This window comes from Haplochromis burtoni, unplaced genomic scaffold (genome assembly GCF_018398535.1).
Source record: "Haplochromis burtoni strain Fernald_Lab_line unplaced genomic scaffold, NCSU_Asbu1 Contig_690, whole genome shotgun sequence".
Lineage (NCBI taxonomy): Eukaryota > Metazoa > Chordata > Actinopteri > Cichliformes > Cichlidae > Haplochromis > Haplochromis burtoni.
This window is the reverse complement of record NW_024583051.1, coordinates 175,039-202,650: the sequence shown is the minus strand read 5'-3', so window position 1 is coordinate 202,650 and position 27,612 is coordinate 175,039. Positions and strand designations below refer to the sequence as shown.

General features: G+C 40.6%; 1 protein-coding gene and 1 long non-coding RNA gene across 7 annotated transcripts in view; one reads left to right on the top strand and one right to left on the bottom strand.

Annotated features, from left to right (window-relative positions):
- Positions 1-7,942, bottom strand: part of LOC102308069 — an 18,654-nt gene extending 10,712 nt beyond the window's left edge. For 2 of the 4 annotated variants that reach the window (XM_042215238.1, XM_042215239.1), the window contains exon 1: positions 7,669-7,942. In XM_042215238.1, the coding sequence (XP_042071172.1) occupies positions 7,669-7,918 (250 nt within the window). In that variant the 5' untranslated portion in view covers positions 7,919-7,942. Of the gene's footprint in view, positions 1-5,384; positions 5,518-5,684; positions 5,745-6,414; positions 6,472-6,552; positions 6,604-6,943; positions 7,000-7,116; positions 7,133-7,238; positions 7,359-7,668 lie in introns of those variants that run through there. The other 2 variants (XM_042215240.1, XM_042215241.1) reach the window with 2 other exon arrangements.
- Positions 7,943-9,423: 1,481 nt separating this feature from the next.
- LOC121812616 lies at positions 9,424-24,466 on the top strand. Of its 3 annotated transcripts, XR_006053200.1 has the most exons (4): positions 9,424-9,686; positions 10,747-10,826; positions 23,638-23,900; positions 24,023-24,466. It is a non-coding gene; the product is annotated as an uncharacterized LOC121812616 (long non-coding RNA). The 3 variants fall into 3 exon arrangements; XR_006053199.1 differs by lacking the exon at positions 9,424-9,686 and having other exon boundaries at positions 10,630-10,826; positions 23,635-23,900; XR_006053198.1 differs by lacking the exon at positions 9,424-9,686 and having other exon boundaries at positions 10,631-10,826.
- Positions 24,467-27,612: the final 3,146 nt, after the last annotated feature.

Below are 27,612 nucleotides of genomic sequence, written 5' to 3'. Positions count from 1 at the left end.
GGTTTTTTTTTCTCTTTCTCTCCAATTACAGAATCATCCATCCACTCTCTTCTACTTATACAATTCACGGTCAACCCACGCAGACATTGGGACACCATTCAAATTACACACAGAAAGGCCCTAGTACCCAGAACCTTCATCTTGTGAGGCAACATTGCTGACAACTGTTTTGACCATGCTGCCTGCAATTGGAAAAAATATTCTCAGTCTCTGGCTCAATATGGGATTACTGTGACAATTATTCAATATAAAAATCTCTAAATCAGCAGTGTAACAGTTTTTCAGTTGACCTGAAGAAGTCACACTGAATGTAAACTAATACAGTTACATTCACTGCTGAAGGAAACACAATGATGGTTGAAGAGGGATCTGTCTGATTTCAGTCAGCACAATTTCTGTAAAGCTTCTGATGTTTCTTTTTTCTCTCTCTTTTAAGTGAAATTTTATCTGTAATTGATATTATTACACATTAAAACACACACCTTTAGTAATGGTAGATTACAGAGTCTGTCACAATTTTAGCATTGCTTATAATGTAAGAAAGGTAAAATACAGTAATGTAAGTCCAGTAATTTATAATAAATAAGTATTTGCAAAGAAATCATACAAATATGTAGTGGTGATGTTCATTAAAGATTTACCTAAAACAATTACAGAGACAGTATTACTGTTCTTTGTATAATGTGAATTCTTCCTGCGACCAGAGCACTGATATTCACCACTTTGACCTGCAAATTGAATTTCAAAAAGGTGGATTTTGTTCAGGTTGTAGGGAACAAAGTCTCGACCATCCTTGTTGATTTTGTATCCCCAGTCAGTGTCTTCTCCTTCATTCATGTCACATATGAACATAGCAAATTCTTGGATGAGAAAACTGGACCATCTGGGTTCAATATTTAGCACAGCATCTAGATTCAAACACAGCCACACCATTAGAAATGTAAAAGATGTTTATGTAGGATGTAGGGTCTGCATGTTCATAAAATAAGAATTATGCCGAGAATTAAAAAAATAACAACAGAATGGAAATAACTTAAGAATGATGCAGTATGTCAAAATTAACCTTTGCTATAGAAATTATTAAAAAAATGAAAACAAAAAACTGTTCAGTCACCTTGAGCATGTCCAGTGCACAGGAGTGTACAGAGCACTACAATAAAGACAGATACTTAAGACATTATCAAACTAAAGACACTCAAATATTGCATAAATAAAACAGTGCTGATAATGACCCACAGCTTTTTTTACATCTTGGCTCATGTGATGAGGCACATGATCCATAGTGAGTTAACGACCTCCTTAAGCTGGACTTGCATCGTGCGATTTTTGGCCCATTTTGAGCCGATTTTTTAATCGTACGACCGTTTAGGTGATCGGCCCGATTTTGGCCTTCATCATGCATCGTGTAGTATACGTGGGGTAACAAGAAGCAATTAACACCTCACGACCAGCTCCCGATCATCAATCGCTTGGTCGGAAGGATTTCAAACCGGTTTGAAATCCTCACGACCGTCGTGAGGATGTCACCGCAGCTGCTCACACTGCGCACGCGCAAACACATAAATGTTGGTGAAAAAGACGGAGCAGCACAGCAGTGCAGCGTGTGATCTGAACACAAGCGATGGAGACACTTGTAGAACTTTGGAAAGCTCATCCGAGCCTTCAAAATTATCACGACCACAACAACCGTGAAAACAATTGGATTTACATTTCTGCTCACTCACAGCTGCCTGGTCAATGTTTTTCATTAGCAATTTAGCAAAGTTGATGGTGGTGGTGTGAGTCTGTGTGACTGAAAGACAGAGAGAGAGAGCGACAGAATTTCTGTTATAACCTTAATTTTATGGAGGCACAGTGTGAGCACTCAGGTCGCATCAGAGCATCGGGCCGTATAGTGTGAGACCCTGCATCGTGACCTACGAACTTCTAACCCCTGCGAGTCAATCGTGCAGTTTGAGCAGAAGCTGAATAACGTGACTGAAAAAATCGCACAGTGTTTGCCCAGCTTTAAACGAGAACTCCCACCGGGGAGACTCAAATATGGCATAAACAAAACACTCAGGGTTTTACCAGTGGCTACTATGATTGGTACAAATGACTGACGCTCTGTTTTTCTTACTAATGGATCAGTATGAATCAAACAATAGAAGTCAGTGATGTACTCACAGAATAGGCCCAGCTCACAGAGCAAAGTGGCTCCCATCCTCACATCCAGCAGTGACACGTCTGAAAACTTCTACAACTTTCTGCAAAGAGAGAGAGTGAAGCAGCAGCACAGCAGATACCAAAGAGCTGTAACATACACACGCTGATTGCTCTCAGATAAACATGTTAAATACTCTTTGTCATAAACAATTAGTAGCATTGTGTGTCTCCCTCCGAGCCGGCGTCTCCACCCCGGGGAGGGGCCTCAGTGTTTTTGCTGATCGCTTACACCTGTGGGTAATTTAGCCGGGGACTCTTAAGGCCAGTGTACTCAATCGCTCTTCGCCAGATTCTCTGCTAACATCAGTCAGTGCAGGCCACCACCATCATTCCCTATGTATTTTGTGAATCACCTTGCCTCACTGTATGTTTGTTTTTTGTGCGCCTCTCTCTCAGCTACACTCAACTGTTAACCCCTGTCGAAGAGCACCATTTTGGATGCTGGACCATCTGGCAGTCCCACAGGCTACACCCGAATTACCTACCTGCCTCTCTGCCTCCACGCCAGGAGTTTTTTTGGATTTCACACCCGGACTACTCACCCCTCCACGTCATCTTCGACCTCCTTTGGCAAGTACGCAGTACGAAGAAGGATTCTGAACCAGCAACATATTCATATGTCTCCTTATCCGTATCTGAACATCTGCACTCTGTTACAGTGACCCCGACCTTTTTCCTGGATCGAATGTGACTTGCTTTCCAGTCCAATCCCCGGAATAGCTGTCCTTTCTGACCCGGACCAGATCATTACTTAGTTTCAGTGGCGGAACGTCGTACATGTCTACTCACCTTTTTGTTTATGAATATTTGTGGAAACATTAAATATTATTCTTAAAATCTACTTACGAGCTGTTCGGCGTCCTGCGTTTGAGTCCTGTCACTCGTCCAAAACGGTCTCGGCCGTAACACATGTCTTTTTTTCCACAAATGCAGTTTTTACATAAACCACTATTCAAAGCTAAGATTAGCTAACTAACCGAACCAAACTAGATGTAAAAATACCTCTCCAAATAAACAATAAATTAATTTCCATCTAAAATGAGAAAGAAATCTGCCCATGGTGCACTCCACTTAAGACAGCCAGGACATGCTCCAGCCCTCCTGAGACCCAAAGTTTTAACATGGTAAAACATGGATTCATAGACCATTAAAGCATCGTTGACAGAGATGTCATACTCACTTATGGTACTGCTCACAGCAGTTGATGGTAATCCATGCACTCTCTTAGACAAAAGTCCTGAGCTTCGCTAATGTGATGTATCCTACTACTCCACTGCAAACTCTTTTATAATAGAATTCTGATTTGGTCATAAGATCTCCTACAGGAAGTGACTGAGCTTGAGAAAAATAAATATAGTGTCCTTAACGGAGTTAGAAGAACAGAAGATTTCTGAAAAGATTCAAACATATAGCTCTGCTATCACTTCCAACATAAATGAAGATGGGAAACAAAACAGCAGTGACATTTGTAAGGTTACTGAAGTTGGGCTAGGTGGTAGCCCATACCCCCCGCGCACACGAACGCACGAACACATCCTCCAACCACACACACCCATATTTTGCTCCATTGCGGTTTATTTCACACCTCAAACATTTAGTAAACAATTAAGCAAATACAAGTAATCTGCAGGTAGTAGGAAAATAAACTACTAACTCTTTTACGCTGCGTCCACACCTACACGGGTATTTTTGACAACGCAGCTGTTTTGTCCACACGTAAACGGCGTTTGGAATCACCGAAAACTGATTTTTTAAAACTCCTTTTTTGCGTTTACATGTGGACAAGGAATACAGAGTTCATCATGCAACATCAAAGGTATGTGCCTTTTTTCACATCGCCACGTTATTGTTTACATGAGATGAATTGCTATCAATAAATTTTTCAAAAAATGCCTCTCTGTGCAAAATGGGTTCAAAACATAAACAACTGTTGGATACTCTTTGTCCGTGATTTAGACAGGGGGAACAAATTGTGGCAGGATCAGCCTGATATTATTTGTATCCCGATGTAACTTTACTGTAGAAAGAGCTAACAGCTCCAAAATGTCCAAAGTAGTTAGTCATTACAACAACATGTGTGTGTGAACTAAAAATCAAGAATGTGGGATACTGTTTGTCTGTGATTTGGAGAGCCCAGCGCTGCTCCCGACGCAGGGAAAACCAATTCTACAGGGGAGACCTACCTTGGCACTTGTGCAGGTGAAGCCAAAGGGCAGATATGCTTCACCATATTTTCTAGTCTTTGGCTTAGAATGAAGTTGCTTTGGAAACATATTCAGTTATGCAAGTTATGCAGGCTTGTTTGCACAACAAGGCTAAATAATTATATAAACTTTTCTGAATCTAAATATTGTACTTTGGTAGAATTAAATAATAAGTGTAGTGCAGGTCTATGATGATTTTTAGTGCTACTATGATTCTGGTTCTGTCTTGGTTAAGTCCTCAGTAGTTCTGATTTTGAACTGTTGTAGACCTGTTTTAATTCCGGATCAGTTCTGGGTCTGGTTGAATTGGGGTTTAGTCCCTGTGTCTTGATACAGCCCTGACTTTGTTCTGCCTTGCTGCTTAATTAAAAAACTAGTTTAAGGTGTCCTGCACATGTGAAATATATTTTTTTCCTATGTGAAGTCATTCTTTTTTGAACAAAACTCAAAACAGAGCATATTAATCTTTCAGTCATTTCTACCCCCCATAATAACCATAATACACAATAGTACAAAAACACAAGAAACAGAAGATGCTGGGTCAAAAGGACCCAGAACTGTGGCAGTAGCTGATAAACAGTCATGTGTCACGCAACTCTATCTGGTGTGTTGGAGCAAAAAACATGAAGGAGTATAAGTCAACTTGAACAGGTTTCTTTTTCAGCAAACACCACAGAACACTGCAAAGTGAATAATATATCAGGTTTAATAAAGAAATGATTTATATGACACACGTAATCAAGATGACAAAAACTACTGACAAAAAAGTTAATCAACTTATAATATTGTTTAAAAAAAGCTTTTTGAAATGAGTCAAATGATACGTATTCAATTCAAGGTAACAGAAAAACATACTTAAAGAAATAAATAAATGAATAAGTGCTTATGCTAACGTGAAAACAGATCCTAATCTCAACGCTTGCCATCACTTTATAATAAAGATCTATTTTAATAATACAGTCCATTAGCTTTTTCCCCCCACAATGATCTCTTCAATTCAGATTTGGGACCGAATCTACTTGCTTGAAAACTTATTGAAGGTACTCATTACCAAGAGCTGTTTGTGGCTTGATTTCAGAGTAAACATCTTCATCAGTTGCTGCAGGAGCTGGATTTTCATACAAATAAAGACACCATTAGTCAAAGTTAATTGCCAGTAACCTCTTACTTACATACGACAGCTGTTCGTTTTTATACAGTTTTCTTTGATCTGTAAAAAAAATTGTAAATGAGACAGAAAGAGAAATAAATTATTGATTGTATTACTTTACTTACATTTGTCTCTCTTGGATTTAGCTTTATTGTAGTAGACCTATGTGTAGAACTGGCTGTCATCTAAAAGAGGATGGACAGATGCTCAGCATAAACAAAGGGTGGAACGATTTTTCTGTCAGTCAACACCAAACTTATCACATGAACTGACTGAAGGAGGTTCTCGCTCTATTAAAGGTGAGATTTTCTGATGACCCCTTGCTGTCATGTTTAAAAATCTGTTTCTTTCTCTGCTGCTGTTAGCTCTCATTTCAGTGTCAGAGAAGCTCAACCCTCCTCCACCCCTGCAGAGGATTACAGATTACTGCTGTCTTCTTATTCCTTCTGATTCTGGGAGACACAGCAAACCTTCTGGCAACAGCAAGTGTGGACGATCCATCCTGAAGGAGCTGGTCTACCTATCCAACTAGAATGGGATGCAGGTACTGTTGTCATTTTTGGGCTTGCAATTTTGTTGCCTCTCCAGTGAACCTGCTGTCACTTTTAGCAGGTCATATGGAGTCACCATGGTTTATGCTTCCTAACTGGATGTATTTATGCCTCTTAAATTTAACTGGCTTTTGTTTTATTTATTTATTTTTGAGGAATGCACATGACAAGCAGACAGCATGTTTCTTCGTCTCTGTTAGAAGGCTCATATGAATGAATGATTTTAAATTTAATATAGATACTACTGTCCTATGAAAACATCTAAACTACTGTATTTCATGTTTTTATAACATCAAATTCTTACCTTTCATTGTGAAGTTTTTTAACTCAATCAAAGAATATGTGAAATCCCCAGATTCATCTGGAACAGAGTTACATAGTCATACATAAATAAACATCACACAGACTCTATATACCTTATTGCCTTATTTATGTACTTTACCATTTTGTGTGTCGTCGCAGTCTTTGATTGATTCATAGAAACAAGCATCATCTACAAAATCAAGGCTGATGTTAGAATAACTAAAAAAATCAAAAAAACATAAAAAATACTGATACTCAAAGCCATGTAAATATATTAAATGTGGTTACAACATTACAAACAGCAAAGGCATAGCATTTTTACATCACTATAAACTTTCCAAAGAACATTTAAAAAGAACAAAAAAAACAAAAACGAAATAACAATTTCTGGGTAGATGATCAGATACATATACAAATTTTAATTATTAACCACTATAGTATGTGGATAGCATCCACGTCCTTATTTAGTACATTTGTTACATATTTACATTACAGACCAAAAGCAACAATAATAGCAAACAAAGGCTGACCTTGGAGAGGAGAACTGTTTTGTCTCTGAATTTCATTCTGATTTGTGTTCTCAGTCCTGGTGGAACATAAGGTGTAGTAAAACAGTAGATTATTATTATTATTATTATTATTATTTAAGAAACACAGGATTCAATTCTTGTATGCTAAAAAGAGAAGTGAAATGTGAACCAACCTGACAAAGAATGAATCTGTAAAAAAAGACAATTACTTTTTTTAGTGTTGTAACACTACATGCAGCTTTTTAAACACATCATAGATCATATTCAATCTAATACCAGAAGAAAATGGTCTCACCCTTTGACCGCTTGAAGACATACAACAACAGAAGAAGAAGAAGAAGAATCAGTAAAATTCCACAAAGGAGTCCAACAATCAACCGGGTGAGAAATGAAGATCGTTCAGGCTCAGGTACTGCTGTAATAAATAATATACCCTAATTAGATTATTATAATGTGAATCACCACCACAATTTACATAGGGAGTTTACAGAACATATCAGCTATATTACAATGTTCTTAATAGTAACTGATGATTGCACATTTTATTGCAATCTGTGGTGGGGTTTTTTTTTCCTGCTTTATTTGTCATCAATTCATATTCCCATTCACTGTCTTCTTTGTGGATCTTATGCTCTTCATATGTATATAAATGACTAATGACAATATTGATTTCCACATTCTTTATTCCTGGAATATTCACTCTTTGATAGTGATGGAAAACTCACCCTTTTTATCAATCCTGACTGACTGGCTGTCCTCTGTGTAGTAAACTGGGTTTCCTCTTCCTCCTCTGCACCTGTAGAGTCCTTCCTGTGAGACACTGATTTGTCCATTTGAGTGGAAAACTGCATCTTGTGTGGTCAGGGCTTCAGAGGATTTCTCATCTCTGTACCAGTAGTATTTCCATCCAGATGATGATGATGGGTTCACAGAGCAGGTCAGGGTCACACTGCCCCCTACTGGAATGTCTCTCATATCAGAAGTTATTTGGGCCTTTGATTGATCTGCTGTTGAGTTTAAACAAAGACACAAAGAAAATATAATATTTACACCACACACAGGCCAGGATTACACTACTATGTTACAAGCCTTCATTTCCCCTCTTGTCCACCTCTGCTTCAGTTTCCAAAAACAAATACAAGGAAAAGAGACCAAACTGAAATGGTACGAGCGCATCACATTTTTATCACCCAACATTGTAAAAGCAGTGTTTCCCCTTTCCTACTCCATGTATAAAAAAATACTTTTACTTTTTTTGTGTGATTCTTTGTAGGTCCCACTGCAACAACAAATTCGTGAGATAACCCAACAAGTGTTAGTAAGCTTAGTCTCAGATGTCAGACCACTCAGGAGGAGATGAACATGCTTTACAGAGAAACCAGCCTTCTTCCCATGTCATAAGAAAAAAATCCCTTTTTAGTTTGGAAAAAAAGGCTCAAAACTCACAAATTACTGTTCATTAACTCAATAAACTCCTGGTCCAAACTTAATAAATAAATTCTAAAAATGTTCACAACACTCTGGCTCTGTAAATGATGATCAATGTCACCAAATCATTATACATAGTTCTAGGATGTCTCATCCCACCTTAATCCAGCTGAACAAAGGAAATAGACTACTGATTATAGCGTTATCAGTCACCATGGCAACAAGTAAAAAATGCGTAAATTATTAGTAAGGAAAATTTTGACATCTCCTCCTGAAATATTACAACAACAAACCTACATCCATATGCTCTTTAACCTCCTACAAAACTTATTTTCTTCTTTTTACATTTTTTTCACACCCGGCATGCCCAGATGTGAGCCCTTTCTGTGGGTGCATAGACAGTGCACAGGCTACAACCTCCTCCATGCATCTGAACTCATGCACAAGGCTCAGATTATGTCCACTCTGGTTTTACTTCCATAGCAATGGGTTCAGATTGTATTAATGACTGGGTGTCAAGCTAAATCTGGCAACCTAATCATTTTTTCCCCTCTTTATTTATGTTAATATTGCACTCAAGTGATGGAGCAGCAGGTCAGCATTGCGGTGGCATCATTAGCCGTGTGCAGATCCAAACTCAGCACCAGGTCCTAAAGTCAAACGAACACTGTGGCATCACTGAGAGTTACAAACTGTCTAAATTCTTTCATCTTTAATAAAATGATCAGTGTTGTTGCTCTACCAGGTGTAACGATTAAATTTGACATCCAGGCATTCATGAAAACAGAATTTATGAAATTTAACAAAGTCATATCATCCTTGAGTCAGTAAATAAAGCTGTATTTTGAGTTCACTCCTGTGTGTTGCGAGTCCTGCATTTTGGGCCCAATCTCCTGCCTGCCACACAGCAATCTTTGACACTCATCCATTACCTGGTGTGGTTTGAACAGCGTCCCTGTTTAAAGTTAGCCAATGTTTGATTTGGGCAACATTACCCAACTGCCCCACTGTGCGGTTACTGAGTGCAGCAGTTACAGCTACTTTTAAGGAAGAGAGAAACAACATAGGGCACGCCATCTGGCCTCAAGCTCACTTCTGCTAAATGTCAGTTTTGCTCGAGGCCGCTCACTCTCTGTGTGTGAATTTATGACCACTCCAGAATTTCACCTTAAAGGAATCGGCCCTGATGTAATGCAGTACTTTACATTACTGAGCTCAGTTTTTTTTCAATTAGGAAATATTTTTAGTTATAGATTCAACTGCTCTGTGAGAAAGTGCATGGATCAACAACACCTGCCGTGAAGGTTTACTGTCTGTGAGTATGACATCTCTGTTTATCAGTTAATGCTTTATTCATCTCTCAAACTATTTTCTTAACTGCTTATAAAACTTAAGTGGCCTGTGGCCTCCATCATACTCCAGCTTTTTTTTAGAGTGAGATGTTGTGGTTTATGTACTTTACATTTGAATCAATATAATAATTTTTGTGTTACAGCCTTTAGTATGAGAAATTAATGGCTGCTTAGATATTAGCAGCACCCTATTTGGGATTGTCTCTGTGGCATAAAAGAAACAGTGTAAAGAAAAGTGTATTCTCTTCCTTTATAATGCTTTTGTTCACTTATCCATCTACAGCAGTTTGTGTAGTGTTGTATCTGTGAGGGTAATAATTATCAGTGGTAAAATTGCTTAATAACAAAATGAGCAGGCAAAGGCAATCTCCTGTTTCTGTAAGACCTCAGTCAAGTTTTAAGCCTTGCAATGCAGTTATTCCAGTGTGTGAAACACTTTCAAGCAAACTGCTTTTCAAAGTTTTTGTCTGGCTTTGACGTTTATTACATTAAAACCATTAACTGTATAATATTAGAGTCCATCAAGGGCACTCCCAGCATCCATAATAAACATATTACTGAGAAGTAATTTTATTACTTAATATTAGCAGATATTTGTTAGAAATTTGAAGACTGATAAGAAACTGGAGGAAAGCAGTAAAATAAAAAGTTCCCACAAATGTATCAATGTATCAACAATTCCACAGGGGGAAAAAACTTTTTGCTAGATCCAGCAGTGTAACAGCATTCAGAGACTTTGTTTAACTGTTTAGACAAATTTGTTGATATTTATTGTTTTTCATTCATATTTTTTGTGTGAGTGGATGTATGAATTTATTGAGATTAGTAATAGTTCTGAGAATCTATTGTGTAAATATTATGCTATTTATTATACATTATACTATAGTATAAACACATGATGCTGGTCAGATCTGTTAAGTTGTTATTTTAGTGTAAAAGGAAGAAAGCAGAAAAAAAAACTATTGTTTCCTTCACAGCTCTTTGGTATCTGCTGTGCTGCTGCTTCACTCTCTCTCTTTACAGAAAGTTGTAGAAGTTTTCAGACGTGTCACTGCTGGATGTGAGGATGGGAGCCACTTTGCTCTGTGAGCTGGGCCTATTCTGTGAGTACATCACTGACTCCTATTGTTTGATTCATACTGATCCATAAACATGTTTTAGTAAGAAGAACAGAGCATCAGTCATTTGTACCATTTCAGGTCATGTGATCAGAGGACTCTCATGTTTGTTACCAACATGGTTGTTTGTAGACTGGATTAGATTTTAGTGCACTGACTCAGATCAGAGTGGAGCTGCTTTAGTTTATCTAAGAAAGGTTTGTTTCTCCATCAGTGATAATTTGATGCATTTTATATTGTAATATAAAATACACATTCTGTACAACCACACAGTGTTTGATTTATTTGTTTATTTATCGTATTTGAGTGTCTTTAGTTTCATAATGTCTGAAGTTTCTGTCTTTATTGTAGTGCTCTGTACGCTCGTCTGCAGTGGACACGCTCAAGGTGACTGAACAGTTTTCACTTTTTCTATTTCTTCCTTTTTATTTTAAAATAAACTGCTAACACCAGGTGAAGATGATTTAAAGTGGTTTAATATTGTGCTGCAACATGGAGAGAAACACATTAATCCAACATCAGATTGGTCTCTGAAGATCGGCCACTCTGATCCTTTTATAGCAGACAATCAAATGCTGGAATTGTGCTGATAACCAGTGTTGGGCAAGTTACTTTGAAAAAGTAATTAATTATAGTTACTAGTTACTTCTTCAAAAAAAGTAACTGAGTTAGTAACTGAGTTACAAGATTCTAAAAGTAATTAATTACTTGAAAAGTAACTATTGCGTTACTTTAAAAAAAAAAAGTTTAACCCTCTGGGGTCCAGGGTATAATTGGCCATTTTTAACTACTTTTGATTTACTTCTACATTTCACTAACCCTTTAAGACCTACCATAGAACCAAGTCCACCAGAGCTTATATTATATTTTTACATGCTGTAGTGCCATTTTTGGGAGCATTTCAAGTTGCTATACATCAATACAACCATTATAGCCCAAATTTTAATAATATGTATGCATTAAGTGCATAGTAATTACATAAATTGCAAAAAAGTGCAATAAACTACAAAAAAATTGAAAATCGTTTTTGTTTTTTTAACATATATTTCTAGTTAGAGAAATTTAAGAGGCTTATCCCTCAAAACTGTAAATACAAAAAAGTTGCACAAAATAGTTTCCCACCACAGGAAATTTATTTTAAGTGTCTTCATAGTTTTATTTTTGAAATACACCAATTTTCATATACTGCAGGAAAAATGAAAATAAATATTATAATAGTATTATATTATGGGGCGATTGTGGCTCAAGAGTTGGGAGTTCGCCTTGTAATTGGAAGGTTGCCGGTTCGAGCCCCGGCTTGGACAGTCTCGGTCGTTGTGTCCTTGGGCAAGACACTTCACCCGTTGCCTACTGGTGGTGGTCAGAGGGCCCGGTGGCGCCAGTGTCCGGCAGCCTCGCCTCTGTCAGTGCGCCCCAGGGTGGCTGTGGCTACAATGTAGCTTGCCATCACCAGTGTGTGAATGTGTGCGTGAATGGGTGGATGACTGGATATGTAAAGCGCTTTGGGGTCCTTAGGGACTAGTAAAGCGCTATATAAATACAGGCCATTTACCATTTATATATTATAATGCAAATTTGCAAAGAAAACAGCATATGCATCAAAATAAACTATTTCCAGCAGTGCAATTTGAGTTCTAAGCATCCCAGAAATATACAGAAAAGTCATAAAGTCAAATATGACTTTTAAAAACACCAGTATAGGCTTATCAGGCCCTGAAGGTAAAAAACTACATTTTCTGCAAAAATGACGTCATTTCTGATTTCGGCCAGGTAATGGTGGACATACGATAGTTCACACTGACGTCTATTGCAACCTAGGAAGTGTTGCATATTTCTGGAATATTATGTTTTTGTTGCTGCAAGAGCTTTTTATGCAATTTTTGGAAAGCTATATTTGGAAGGAAACTGTGACTTAGCACAAGCTAATGGCATAACAAGTCAATACAACTCCTCTGGTTTCATATGCAAAAAATGTTATTGCGCTAGCTTACCTGGTTGTAGTTCTACAGAGATTTAAAAATAGTTACGCAAAATGGAGCGTGTCCGCTCCAGCTGGTTTTAAAGGGTTAAAAACTATTTACTTTGCCTTGTTTGGTATCATTCTTTTCAGCACAACCTCACGTGTCTGAATTTACAGTTATGTTTTCATTTTGACATACTGTATTAACACAATTGATCTAAAATCAGACAAAAAACATAAAATCCGAGTAGAAAAAGTTATATTTTTTTACTGTAACAACCACAAACATGTTTATTGAATCATATTTCATAACTTTATAAATTGTCAATTTGAAAATCATATGCACAAGTTTTGCAAACAACAAAGTTATTTGCAGCCATTTACCTTTTACCCTTTTTTATAACCATTTCAAACTATTTACAAGAACAATCAGCTGTTCTGCATTCAATAAGATGCCACACAAATTATTTGTGCCACTCCAAAAATTTCTGTCCACTATAAAGGAGAACATCACAGCCTGATACCTGCAGGTCTGACAGCAGCAGGTGTATCACTCCTGTTTCTACCTGGAGACAGCAGTCGCCTCATTGTTCTGACACACAACACAAAACTATCCACAACACTACACACTAACTACACAAGACAACACATTAACTACACACTCCAAACACGCTAAACGTCACAAATCTCTCACATCTCAAAACTCGCTCTCTCTCTTTTTCTGCTGTCTTTCTTTCTCTCTCTCTCTCACTCCTAAAACTTCCCCCTCTTCCTAAACAACCAAATGTCATGTTGCCATATCATTTTTGATTGGTCGACATGGTACATTTTTCCACCAACATGAAATGGCTGTTTTTTGTTTTGTTTTTTGCTCATAAGCAGAGAGTGCTTGCTAGCGCTGTCCTTAGACAGTAAACGAGATGAAACTATGAGGAAAAACTATATATATTGTTTATCATGACTCTGGTTTTACGTGGCCTATCAACACAATTTAAAAACTGGTATATATCACCTTGTTGCTTTGTCATCTTGAAGTGGTCATGTGATCGGCTACTATATTCTTCCTCAGTCAAACAGCAGCACTCATGCGATTGTTTTGCCCCCCTAGCTTCAGTTGTTGTGCTTGAAAGTGATCGTCGGGCAGAAAGTGATTACCGTCAGTGGGAGCGCCCATAGCTGCTTAACCCTTTGAAGCCGGTCGGAGCGGGCACACTCTGTTTTGCGTAACTATTTTTAAATCCCGGTAGCACTGCAACCACGTGAGCTAGCGCAATAATTTTTTTGCATATGAAACCGGAGGAGTTGTACTTACATCTTATGCCATCAGCTTGTCCTAGGTCACAGTTTCCTTCCACATATAGCTTTGCAAAAACTGCATAAAAAGCGCTTGCAGCAACAAAAACATAATATTCCAGAAACACGCTTTGCCGATCCGATCAGCTGTTCATAACACTTCCTACGTTGGAATAGACGTCAGCGCGAACTTTTGCATGTCCGCCATTACCTGCCCGAAACCGGAAGTGACGTCATTTTCGCGGAAATGTAGTTTTTTACCATCAGGGCCTCAGAGCCTATACTGGTGTTTTTAAAAGTTATGTTTGACTTTATGACTTTCTGTGTCGTTTCTGGGATGCTTAGGACTCAAATTGCACTGCTGGAAATAGTTTATTTTGATGCATATGCTGCTTTTTTGCAAATTTGCAGTATAATATTTATTTTCGTTTTTCCTGCAGTATATAAAAATTGGTGTATTTCAAAAATAAAACTATGAAGACACTCAAAATAAATTTCCTGTGGTGGGAAACTATTTTGTGCAACTTTTTTGTATTTACAGTTTTGAGGGATAAGCCTCTTAAATTTCTCTAACTAGAAATATATGTTAAAAAAGCAAAAACGATTTTCAATTTTTTTGTAGTTTATTGCACTTTTTTGCAATTTATGTAATTACTATGCACTTAATGAATACATATTATTAAAATCTGGGCTATAATGGTTGTATTGATGTATAGCAACTTGAAATGCTCCCAAAAATGGCACTACAGCATGTAAAAATATAATATAAGCTCTGGCGGACTTGGTTCTATGGTAGGTCTTAAAGGGTTAAAGCTGTAGCTTCCAGATTACTTACGTAGTCAGCTACTTCCATGCAACTGATATAGGGTGTAGTAAGCTGAACACAGCTTCAACCGTCTGTTTGTTGAAAAATAGTAACGGGCCGCACCGCATTTTCTTGTTAGTAACGGTAATGCCGTTGTAACGATAGGAATAGTAATTACTGAAAAAAGTAACGCTTGTTGATCCCATATTGTTCAACTAGTCTGTCAAATGGAATAAATTCTGTTCCCTCTAATATATGTTCTAAGTATTTAATTCCTTTACAACTCCATTCTGGGAAATTAATCATATTATTGTTTTGTAATATGTCAGGGTTATTCCAGATAGGTGTACGTTTGCATGGGATTAATGAAGACTCTGTTATTTTTAGAAACTCCCACCATGCTATTAGAGAAAAGCTGATGTTGATACTTTTAAAGCATTCATGTCTTTTGATGTTTGAGCTAATAAATGGTAGGTCTGAAATCTCTAGATCCTTGCATAGTGCCTGTTCAACATCTAGCCAGGGCTCAACTAAGAAGGTATGTTTTAACCATTCTGAGATGAACTGAAGCCTGTTGGCTAAGAAGTATTGGTGAAAATTAGGCAGATCTAATCCTCCTCTATCCTTGGTTCTTTGTAGCGTTTTTAAGCTAATACGCGGGGGTTTATCTTTCCAAAGGAATTTGGAAATATATGAATCCAGAGATCTGAACCAATCTTGTGATGGTTTGTTAGGGATCATCAAAAATAAGTAATTTATTTTTGGCAAGATCATCATTTTTATAGTGGCGACCCTTCCCATGAGTGATATGGGTAAAGATTTCCATCTAGTCAGATCGCCTTCTACTTTCTTTAGAAGTGGGATGTGGTTTAATTTAGTTAAGTCTGAAAGCTTAGGAGAGACATTAATACCTAAATATTTAATATTTCCGGATTGCAGTGGGGCAGAGGAAGAATTATGGAAGGAGCAGTTAATGGGGAGAACTGTAGATTTTGGCCAGTTAATTGAATAATCTGAAACTCTTGAAAACCAGTTTATTAAAGTAATTACCTCAGAGAGGTTGGTTTGTGTGTTTTGCAGAAAAAGCAACACATCATCCGCATAGAGACTGATTTTATGTTCTATGTTCTTACATTTTATGCCCTTAATTGTTGTAGCCTGTCTAAATGCTGCTGCTAGAGGTTCGATAAAAATTGCAAAAAGTGAAGGGGAGAGTGGGCATCCCTGTCTGGTGCCCCTCAGGAGACAGAAGCTGGAGGATGTCTGGTCATTTGTTCTGATACGAGCCGTTGGGGAATTGTATAATATTCTTATCCAGTTTATGAAAGAGTTTCCAAAACCAAATTTGTGTAAAGTTGCGAATAAAAATTTCCAATTAACTCTGTCAAATGCTTTTTCTGCATCTAGAGATAATATTATGGTTTCGATGTTTTTATCGTATGAGTAGTCTATTAAATTAAGTAATCTACGAGTGTTTGTTGAGGAGTGCCGACCTTTTATGAAACCAGTTTGGTCAGGATGAATTAAGAGGGGGGTCATTTTCTCTAATCTCTTTGAGAGAGCTTTGCAGATTATTTTAAGGTCTACATTTAAAAGAGAAATTGGACGATAGCTTGAGGGAAATAAAGGGTCTTTGCCTGGTTTTAGCAGGAGACTAATGTTGGCAGAATTCATATTTGGTGGTAGTCTGCCCTTTTCCTCGATTTCCTGCAACATGCTGTGGAATACTGGTGCCAAAATTGGCTTCCTGGAGTTCACTTGGCGTCAGTGGCGAATCCAGTTCCATTGCTTGACTGTCTAGTAATTTTGGAAGAGTTACGTTGTCAAGAAACAGATCAATTTCATTTTTAGATGGGTTTATTTGTGGTGAGTATAAAGTTTCATAGAAATCCCTAAAAATGTTGTTTATTCTTCCAGGATCATATATTGTGTTCCCCGATAAATCTTTAGCAGCACATATAGTTGTTTTTTCTTTATTTATTTTTAGCTGGTTAGCTAGAAATCGACCTGATTTGTTACTGTGTTCAAAATTCTGCAAGCGAAGTCTTTGTATAAGGAATTGTGTTTTTTTATTAATAGTTTCATTTAATTCTAGTTTTGTTTTGCATATTTTGTTCAATGTTTCCTGATCTTGGTTGCACGCGTAGGCTTCTTCTAGTGATTTGATGTTTTTTTCTAATTCCTGAATATTTTTGTTTTCTTCTTTCTTTTTGTGTGATGAGAAAGAAATTATTTTACCTCTCATCACAGCTTTCCCTGCTTCCCATAGAACAGAAGCAGATATTCCGGGAGTGTCATTAAAGTCTAAATATGAAGTCCATTCCTTTTTAAAGTATTTAATAAAGTCTTCATCTTTAAGTAGTGATATATTAAATCTCCAGTTTTTACTTGGCGTAGTATTATTCTTGTGCATTAGTGTTAAAGATACAGGAGCATGATCGCTGACAGCTATAGGATGAATCTCAGTGTCTGAAATGTCACACAGCAGTGAGCTGCTGACCAAAAAATAATCCAGACGAGAGTAAGAGTGATGAACATGCGAGAAAAAAGTATATTCCTTACTGGTGGGGTGAAGAGAGCGCCATGCATCGCAAAGACCAAAGTCGTTCATATACTGTTTGATTATATTTGTGGACTGCCAATTGCGCTGAGTTCCTGTTGTGTTGAGCCTATCCATTTCTTCATTTAGTCCAAGGTTGAGGTCACCGCCAAGAATGAGTGTGCAATCAAGGTGTTCAGAGAGTGCACTAAAAAAACCGTGGAAGAATGAGGGTTCATCAACATTTGGACCATATATACTAACAATACATAGTTTTTTGTTCAATATTGATAGTTTAATAATTAGAAATCTACCCTCTGGATCTATAACTGTATCGAGTACTGTAAAATTAACATTTTTATGTATTAAAATTGCTACTCCCCGTTGTCTAGAATTATAACCGGCTGCAAACACGTTAGGAAACTCAGGTGTTTTAAGTTCGTTTAAACCTGTGACAGGTTTGTGAGTTTCTTGTAATAAAACAACATCTGCCTGTAGTTTTTTAAGCTGGTTAAATATTTTTAACCTCTTTCCTCTGGTGCCAGCTCCATTTACATTCCATGTGACAAACCTCAGCATGCCCTTAATTGTGCGTGTATGTCTAATGATGTATGCTGGGTGTTTCGTTTAGACAGGTGGAGAGAATATGGAAACATCCCTTGTTTGTAAATAGAAAGAGAAAAAGAAGTGTGGTGAGAGGCTCCATAAGTCTGACTATGTGTGTGAATATTCACTAATATGAACAAGCGTGGTTTGCTTATGTGTCCTGCAAGTCTGTGCGTGCTGTGAGGCTGTTGTGAATGTGCTGCCGTTGAGCTGATGTGTTTGCGTGATCGTGTTGTGAAAATATGGAGAAATAGAGGGTGTTGTTTGTAGGTGAGTGGGGAAGTAGGTGACCACAGCAGTGAAAGACAAGAGAAAGAAAGAAACCACATGAACTGTGAGCGATAACAAAAAAAAAAGAAACGAAACGGAAACATTCCAATTAAAGCAATGACGGAGGGTGACGGTGTTATATCTGCTATGACATCATATTGATATTACTAGCTTAAACTCATGTTAAAGGAGAGAGTGTGAATGAATAAGAAAAGAGTGTAGCGGGTTCTTATCTGGAGTGCAGTTAATATAACCACGGTGTGGTGCCGGGGTCGCGGTAAAGCTGTCCGTCCACGTAGAGCCGGTCCACGGCGATGACAGCACGGGAGCCTTTCTGGATGAAGCTACGTCGAACTGGGAACAGGACCTTGCTAAGAAAAGATTTTTAGAATATCAACAAATTAAATCCATAGTAAAAAAGAAATTTAACCTCAGTCAAGTTGAATTACAAACACCACTAAGTGCGGCACATTTTCTTACTCTTAAATCCCCCAAATTATTATCTAAAATATACAGAACACTTTCTAAATTAGATGAATCAATATCCCTCCCTACTGCAAAGTGGGAAGCAGATTTATCAGTCAACCTAGACCAAAACTTCTGGTCTCAGATTTGCTTAAAAACCTTTAAATTAATTAAAAATCCCAGTCTGCAATTAATACAATACAAAATACTACATAGAGTGCACTATACAGGTCATCGGATGTTCAAGATGGGCTTTACATCTTCCAACAACTGCTCACACTGTCAAGGCAATACACCAGACAATTACATCCACGCTCTTTGGTTCTGTCCACCAGTGCAAAAGTTTTGGCGCGAGATATGTGAAGACTTATCAAAGTGTCTGAAATGTAACATTCCAACTTCCCCCTTAGTGTGTCTACTGGGCAGCTTAGATAATGTCACTTCAGAAAAGAATATAGCCCATATGATCTTCACTGCCCTATGCATAGCCAAGAAAACAGTCCTCATGAACTGGAAAAATAAAAATAATCTTAATTCTAACCAATATAGAAATTATCTATTAGATTACATTAGTCTTGACACAGCCTCTGCCACCCATTAGATCAATTGCTCTGGGCCCCTTTTATCAGCTCCATCACCTAGTGGGGGTGGGGGGTCATAGTTTGGTCCCGCCTTCACTGTTGTGATTGGTGAGGGGGTAGGGACAGGCTTAGGGCGTCGGGGGGTTCCCCGGAGGCATCTTCCTTGGGGGGCTCAACCCGGGGTAGCGGTCACGTCCGGTTGGGGGCTCTGTTGGCTCTCAGGTGACTGTTTCCTCGCGGCTGCGTGCAGCGGGGCTAGGGGAGGGTCTGTGCTGACGGACGTGGGTTACTGACCTGGCAACCTGGCTGCCCCTGGGTGGGTCCGGGATGGGCGTGAGGTTCTGGGGGCGCTCCGTCTCTGGGCTGGGGCCCGGGCCGGGCCTCGGGGGCTTGGGTCCTGGTTTGTGTGTTGCCGGGGTTGTGGGCGGGTGGGTGCATGGGGGCCCGGCCCTGGAGCAGGGTGCCGCCGGTGCGTCGAGCCGCCTGGGGGGCTCTTCAACTGGTGGGGGGGATGGTCACATCTTGCAGGAGCTTTCTTCTCTTCAGGAACTCTCTGCAGGAGGGGGAGATACAGGAGAGGTGGAGGAAGATCTCAGCCTGGGCGTTTACCGTCTTATGTAGTCTGGAAGATGAGTGGATGGTGGGGTGGGTGCAGTTTTCTCTGTGGTGGGGTTGGGTGGACTGTCCAGGGCTCTGTGGAGCCGGGGGGCGCTACTGCACTGGGCCCCGGTCTGATGGGCCTGGGCCCCCTTTCCCTGGCGGGTCGCGAAGGGTGGGAGTGCCTACTGGGGTCAGCGGGGGAGCTGGCCCCAGGGAGGGGTTACCTGCCCCTCCCTTCCTTCCCTCCCCATCTCCAGCTGCCTCCCTCTTCCCGCTCCTTCACAACCACCCACACATGCAGGGCCTTGGAGTAGGGGTATGTCACCAGGGTGCAGAGGAGGCTACCCCCCCCTCTGTCCCCTTCTGGCTGCCTCTGCCTCAATTTTATCCCACAACTTAGACATTCACATTATTCACACTCTCATTACACATACATATAGGATCTTGGGGGTGGGCACAATCACGGAGTCCAAATTACCATCAGGGTGTATACCTCACCCCTGACGTCCTTGCCCACCTCTCAATTTTAAATACACTTAGTCATTGAGGGCTAGCAGGAGGGACTATGCGCTTACCTGCTGCTCCTTGGCAGGTAGCTCCATGCCCTCCTGGGTTTTAATTGCACCTTAGATCACATATGCATCAACACTACAATGAGCGGGTGGAGGGAGGTTTGGAGTCTTCTCCCACCCCCATTCTCTGCGGCCTGCTGGAGCGGGAGGGCTAGTAGGAGGAGTTGGCCGTCCGGCTGCGGTCTGGGGTGTGGGGCCTCCCTGCTGCTGCGGAGTCGGGGTGGTCTGCCTCTCCCCACCGCAGGGAAAAGGGTAACACCACCTGGGTCTGGGTGCAATTCCCCCCTCCAGGGGCAAGGGTACCTAGACCCGGTTTGTAGAGTACGCTTGGGGAGTGTGATCGTGTGTACAGCGTCTCTTTATGTCTATCTCCACGTTGGTTGAGTGTGGAGTGAGTGCACATGAGAGCATGAGGGTGGGAATGGATGTTTGTGTCTGTGTGTGCCTGTATGTCTGTGTCTATATGTCAGGTTGGGTATCAGACGCCACCTCTCTGGGGACACCTCAGGCCCTCCAAGGTTTGGAGGCCTATCTCTACCCACCACCACTTCCCCTGCCGGTGGCGGACTCCCTCAGGTGTCGGTGTGCTGGTGGTTCTTTGTGTCTGGGGGTGGGCGTCCGGGTACACACCGGCTCACTCCTTGGCGGCCGCTTGTCGGGGCCTGGGGCCTGGGGCTCGCTCGGGCCCCCTTTGGAGGTGGGGTGCCCCCGGCCTCTCGGCCTGGGGCTCGGTCACTCAGGCACAGCTGGGGGCCGGCGGAGCTCACGGGCGCGTCACTGCAACTCCCCCTGGCTTCTGCTCCGCGGCTGCTGGGCGAGCCCTCATCTGGGACTCTCCTCAGCTCTTACTGGAACAGTGGCGCGGCTGCCCCTCTGTTGGTCTTCCGTGGTCTCTTGTGTTCTGGGGGCCTCTGGATGTCTGGAGTTTTGATCTCCTCCATACCCGCTTCACACCCTGGAGGACGGGGCTGTGGCCCCCCCACACTCCCTAGCAGATCATTACATGGAGAAACCTTTGGAATGCAAGCATGCTGATCCACACAGGTATGCACACAGGTGTACACATGGGTATTCACAGACGCGGACTAAAGCTTTCTTGGCTGCTGCCTCAAAGCACACTGTGCGCTGTCTATCTTGCGTGCTGCACAATATCGTTTATTATTCAGTAACTATTGATATCTATGACTAGCTAGTTTATTGTGATGGTGCTTTGTTTTCTCTATTATTATGTTGCTCTTTGTTGTTTGCTGTCTCCTCTGTTTGTTTTTTTTGTTGTTTGTTTGTTTTTGTTTTTTTTTTTCTCCATACAGGTGACCCAGGAGTTGTTGTTTTTTTTTTTCCCCCCCCTTCTCACCGTCTCTTCTCCCCTTTGGTTTTCTTTCTTTCTCTCCCCCTCTTTCTCTCATTCATTCCCCCTGTCCTATTTATTAAAAAAAAAAAAAAAAAAAAAATGACAAAGGATGAACTGAAGCTCTGCCATCACGTAATGTCGCATACTGCTGTTTCTGATGTCATTTAAAAAAAAAAAAAAAAAAAAAAAAAAAAAAGAAAAAGAAAAAAGTAACGCTGTTAGTAACGCTGTTATTCCCATCACTACTCCCCAGAGACCAAAGTCTTCCAGCTGTCCTTTTATACCTTGACCAAACTTAGAGACAAAGGAAATTCAAGTTGGCCCATGTCACGAGGGGGCAATACCTTCAGCCTCATCCTTAAATCCTTCTCTTCAGAGTTTAAGAATTACGACGCTGTTTTCTTACTTAGCACCTAAAGAATTACATCCCGAATCCTCCCTTGATCTTCTCTGAGATAAGGATGGGAGTTTCACTGTCTGTCTGTTTAAGATCTCACCTGAACTCACAATGGCCCCACTCTGTCTGTATGTGTATGTGTGATAGAGCATAAGGCCCATTTGGGGTGCTATTGTACATGCATATAACTAAGTGAGCAAGTGATATTAATAATACTAAAGTGATCAATATATAGAGTAAAGAAATGTCCAATACACTTACTTTTTATCTATTTAGTAAAGATTGAACAGAAAATACTGCATATCACCTTAACACTTTCCATTCTGTTTTATATTTATTCATTTACATAATTCTCATTTTATGAAACATCAGACCCACGATTTGCCTTTGATCATAAAATTATTTCATTTGCTATATTGTTCTTGTGTTTGAATCTAGATGCTGTGCTAACTATTGCAACCCAGCTGGTCCAGTTTTCTTCATCCAGAGGAGTTTGCTATGCTTCAATGTGCACGTGAATGAAAGGAGAAGACATGTATGTGGAATACAAAATCTAACAAGAATGGTCGAGACTTTTTCCCTACACACACTGAAAAACTACCTTAATTAGAAATTAATCTACGGTACAGTGGTGAATACAGTGCTCTAGGTCGAAGAAGAATGTCACATTATACAAAGAACAGTAATACTGTCTCTGCTAACTGTTTGGTAGTCCTCAGGAAAAAGCACATTACACTAATCTGATAATCGTGTACATGACATTATTCATGGACATATGTATATCTTTGAATACTATTATAGTATTACTGGACTTACATTACTGATTTACCTTTTTACAGTATAAGCAATGCTAAATGCAACTCTGATAATGCATTACTAATGTTTGTCGTTTTAATGTGTATATACACAGATAAATCACTTAGAGAAGAAAATAGAAAACAGAAGATCTGTTATCTAGAAAAATTGCATACTAAATAGACAAATGCCTCTTCAACCCATCATTGTGCTGCTTCTTTAGCAAGTCAAGTACACTTATTTTCATGTATTAATTCAGTGCGACTTCTTCAGGTCGAACTGAAAAACTGGTATACATCTGTACGTTGGATTAAGATTTTCTACACATGAAACATGTACGAGATGAATCCAGCATATGAGCAAGATAGAAATTTTATTCAACAGGCAAGGCAAAAACACAAACTGATATGCCTACATAGATGAATCATGTCTAGGGTTTTCTTAAGTCAGAAATTGAATGGTCCCAAGCCGGGTGACAAACGTGAATTGTTAGAAAAGAGTGATGACTGTTCTTATGAGAATAGGAAAACTGCATTAGTTTCTTCTGGTTTCGTATAAGCAGATAAACCCAGGGCCACACTGACAGCAGGAACAACAATCATACCAGTAGGGGGCAGTGTGACACTGACCTGCTCTGTGCAGAGCTCTGATGGATGGAAATATGAGTGGTTCAGACGAACCCAAACAACCTCTGAAGTCAAATCAGAGATCAACAAAACAGAGATATCAGAGTATCTCAAGGAGGAATCTACAGCTGCAGAGGAACAAGAGGAAACCCAGTTTACTACACTGATAGAAGTGATGATGTCACCATTGAGAAAACCTGTGAGTTCAGTCATTTAGTTTGAAATATACATTCACTCATGATTATCAAACATACAATGTGAAGTTTTCTGTGTTGATTTCATGTTTCTGTTTGTATCTCAACTGTTAATATGTGTGAACAGTTTCCAATAAAGTTGTTGTAAAACAACAACCCAACTGGCCTCAGATATTCAGAGGTGAGACGATCACTCTGACATGTGAGGTGCAGGAAGGAGGTGAAACCACTGAGTGGGAAGTATGAATGGAGAGGACCCAGGACACCCACACAGTGGACACACAATAATGATGTGACATTCAGAGTTTCTGAGTCCAGCAGTGGAGACTACATGTGTAAGAGTCGACGCAGAGATGACTCATATTCTTCAACAGAGTGGAGTGAAGCCTTCACATTGTCAGCATCAAGTAAGTCATGTTTGTTGTGTGATCTCCATTTGACAAATGTCATAATGGTCAGCACAGGATGAATTCAATGGTCTACAAAGCATGTTACATTGTTAGTCAGACAAAGAGCTGCAGCTGATAGTAGCCTCATTGTAGACAGTTTGTCACCACTTTGTGTCATCAACTTTCAGCTGGTATAGAGTCTTTAAGTGATGATGTGATGAACCCTGCTTCCGGGTCCAAATTACTCTTCATTTATTAAGGCTGTTATGTCTTTAACATGTTTTATGCTTTGTATCTTGTTCTATTTAATCTGAACAAAACCCTAAAAAAAGCAGTTATCACTGTCAGTCTGCCTCGCTTTTTATTACAACTATTCATTTTAAAACTCAGTTTTGAAAACCTTACGATGCACCTAGAGCCCATACAGCAGTATGTTAATGCAGTGGTTTCCAAACTTTTTTCGCAACCCCCTTTGTTTCACAAGAAAAATGCTGCATATCCTGCTTTGCGTTTGTGTGGGCGCCCCATCAAAAAACCTGTCCATTATGCTAGCAGTGCACCCCCCCTAGGGGCCGGGCCCCACACTTTGGGAAGCTCTGTGTTAATGACTAACCTCATATAAGATAAGATAAGATAAGATAACCTTTATTAGTCCCACACGTGGGAAATTTGTTTTGTCACAGCAGGAAGTGGACAGTGCAAAAGTTATGAGGCAAAAATTAGAATACAATAAGAATAAATACAGTACACAACTGTACAGAATAGAATAAAATACTATATACAGTAGAATAAAATAAAATAAATATACAATAAGATAAAAATAGAATACAAATACAAATACTATATACAACTGAGTAAAAATACAACGATGACAGAAAGGATTATTGCACTTAGTATTATTGCATATGTATGGATGTGTGTGCTTGATCAGTTAAAGTCTTTGTTGTGGAGTCTGACAGCAGTGGGGAGGAAAGACCTGCGAAATCTCTCCGTCCCACACCGTGGGTGCCGCAGTCTCCCACTGAAGGAGCTGCTCAGTGCTGTCACAGTCTGCTGCATGGGGTGGGAGATGTTGTCCAACAGGGATGACAGCTTAGCCGCCATTCTCCTGTCACTCACCACCTCCACTGGGTCCAGAGGGCATCCTAGAACAGAGCTGGCCCTTCGGATCACCCTGTTCAGTCTCTTCCTGTCCCCAGCAGAGATGCTGCCGCCCCAGCAGACCACACCATAAAAGATAGCAGAAGCCACAACAGAGTCATAGAAGGTCTTCAGGAGTGGGCCCTCCACTCCAAACGACCTGAGTCTCCGCAGCAGGTACAGCCTGCTCTGCCCTTTCCTGTAGAGGGCGTCTGAGTTATGAGTCCAGTCCAGTCTGTTGTTCAGATGAACACCAAGGTACCTGTAGCTGTCCACAGCCTCAATGTCCATACCTTGGATGTTCAGTGGTTGCAGTGGAGAATGCTTGTGCCTGCGGAAGTCTACCACCAGTTCCTTGGTTTTACTGGCGTTGATCTGGAGGTAGTTCAGCTGGCACCAGTCCACAAAGTCTTGGGTCAGACCTCTGTACTCCTTGTCGTCCCCATCAGTGATGAGGCCGACTATTGCAGAGTCATCAGAGAACTTCTGCAGGAAGCACTGGGTGGAATTGTGGGAGAAGTCTGCAGTGTAGATGGTGAAGAGGAACGGAGCCAGAACCGTTCCCTGTGGGGCCCCCGTACTGCAGACGACCCTGTCCGACACACAGCCCTGAGTCCTCACATACTGTGGTCGGTCGGTGAGGTAGTCCAGGATCCAGGTAGTGAGGTGATGGTCCACTCCAGAGTTCACCAGCTTGTCCTTTAGAACCGAGGGAAGAATGGTGTTGAAGGCACTGGAGAAATCAAAGAACATGATTCTCACAGTGCTTCCAGCGGTCTCCAGGTGAGCGAGGGAACGATGTAGGAGGTGAATGACGGCATCATCCGCTCCAATGCCAGGCTGGTAGGCAAACTGAAGTGGGTCCAGTGATGAGCTTATTAGGCGCCGAAGCTGAGCCAGGACCAACCGCTCCAGGGTCTTCATCAGGTGGGATGTCAGAGCCACCGGCCTGTAGCTGTTGAGGTCCTTGGGGCGTGAAGTCTTTGGCACTGGTACAACACAGGAGGTTTTCCAGAGCTGTGGGACTCTTCCCAACCTCAGGCTCAGGTTGAAGAGGTGCTCCATCACCCCACACAGTTGGTCCGCGCAGGACCTGACGACCCTCGAGCTGATGCCATCTGGACCCGCTGCCTTCTTGCCATTAATCCTCCTCAGTTCCCTCCTAACCTGGGTGGTTGAGAGAGACAGGCTGGAGCCTTGTGTTGAGTGTGTATTGGATGCTGCAGTTGGGGGTGGGGGGGAGTGAGCAGGGTGAATAGAGGAGGTGTGAAGTGTCTGAGGTGGAACAGCAGCAGTGGGGGTGGGTGAGTCTGCAGCCGATGTTGCAGACTGCCTCATGGCTGAATCAAATCTGTTGAAGAAATGATTCAGTTCATTTGCCCACCTCACATCCCTCCCAGGCAGAGAGTTCTGCTGTTTGTGGCCCGAGATGGTTCTGAGGCCTCTCCAGACTTCACCAACGTTGTTTTGTTGAAGCTGGTTCTCCATCTTCTGCCTGTAGCTCTCCTTCCCATTCCTTATCAGTCCCCTCAGCTCTCTCTGCACCCTTTTCAACTCCTCTTTGTCTCTGGATTTGAAGGCCCTCCTCTTCTGCTTGAGGACGGTTTTAATTTCTGGGGTAATCCAAGGTTTGTTGTTGGAGAAACACCGTACAGTCCTGGTAGGTACAGTGTTATCCACACAGAAGTTTATATAGTCAGTAATGCATGTAGTAAGGCTGTCGATGTCCTCTCCGTGGTCATCACAAATCACCTCCCACACAGTCGACTCAAAACAGTCCTTAAGAGATATTGTGGATGGATTATCTCAGTTGTTCCCCTGACTTAAGTTTGTTCTGTTTACAGCATCCTGCCATACCATTGCATTTGTCCCTAACCATTGGGAACCCCCACGTTAACTTTTATCAACTTGAAAAAAATTAGTGTTCATCCTCCAGCTTAACTGTGCTAATGTGTTTATATTATGCTATACGTAGATGTGTAGCTAGTCACCCGGTGTCACTTCATAATATACCAGCTAGCCTCTTCAGTAACCCTAAAAACATCACTGCTGTTTAGTTCCCTGTTTTTATTGAGGTCGGAAGTGATAGCAGAGCTGTACTTTGAATTTTTCAGAATTCCCTCAGTCAGAACATGGTATATCATCTTTATACCATGTTACACCTTAGGTAACTTCCTGCTAACTTCTA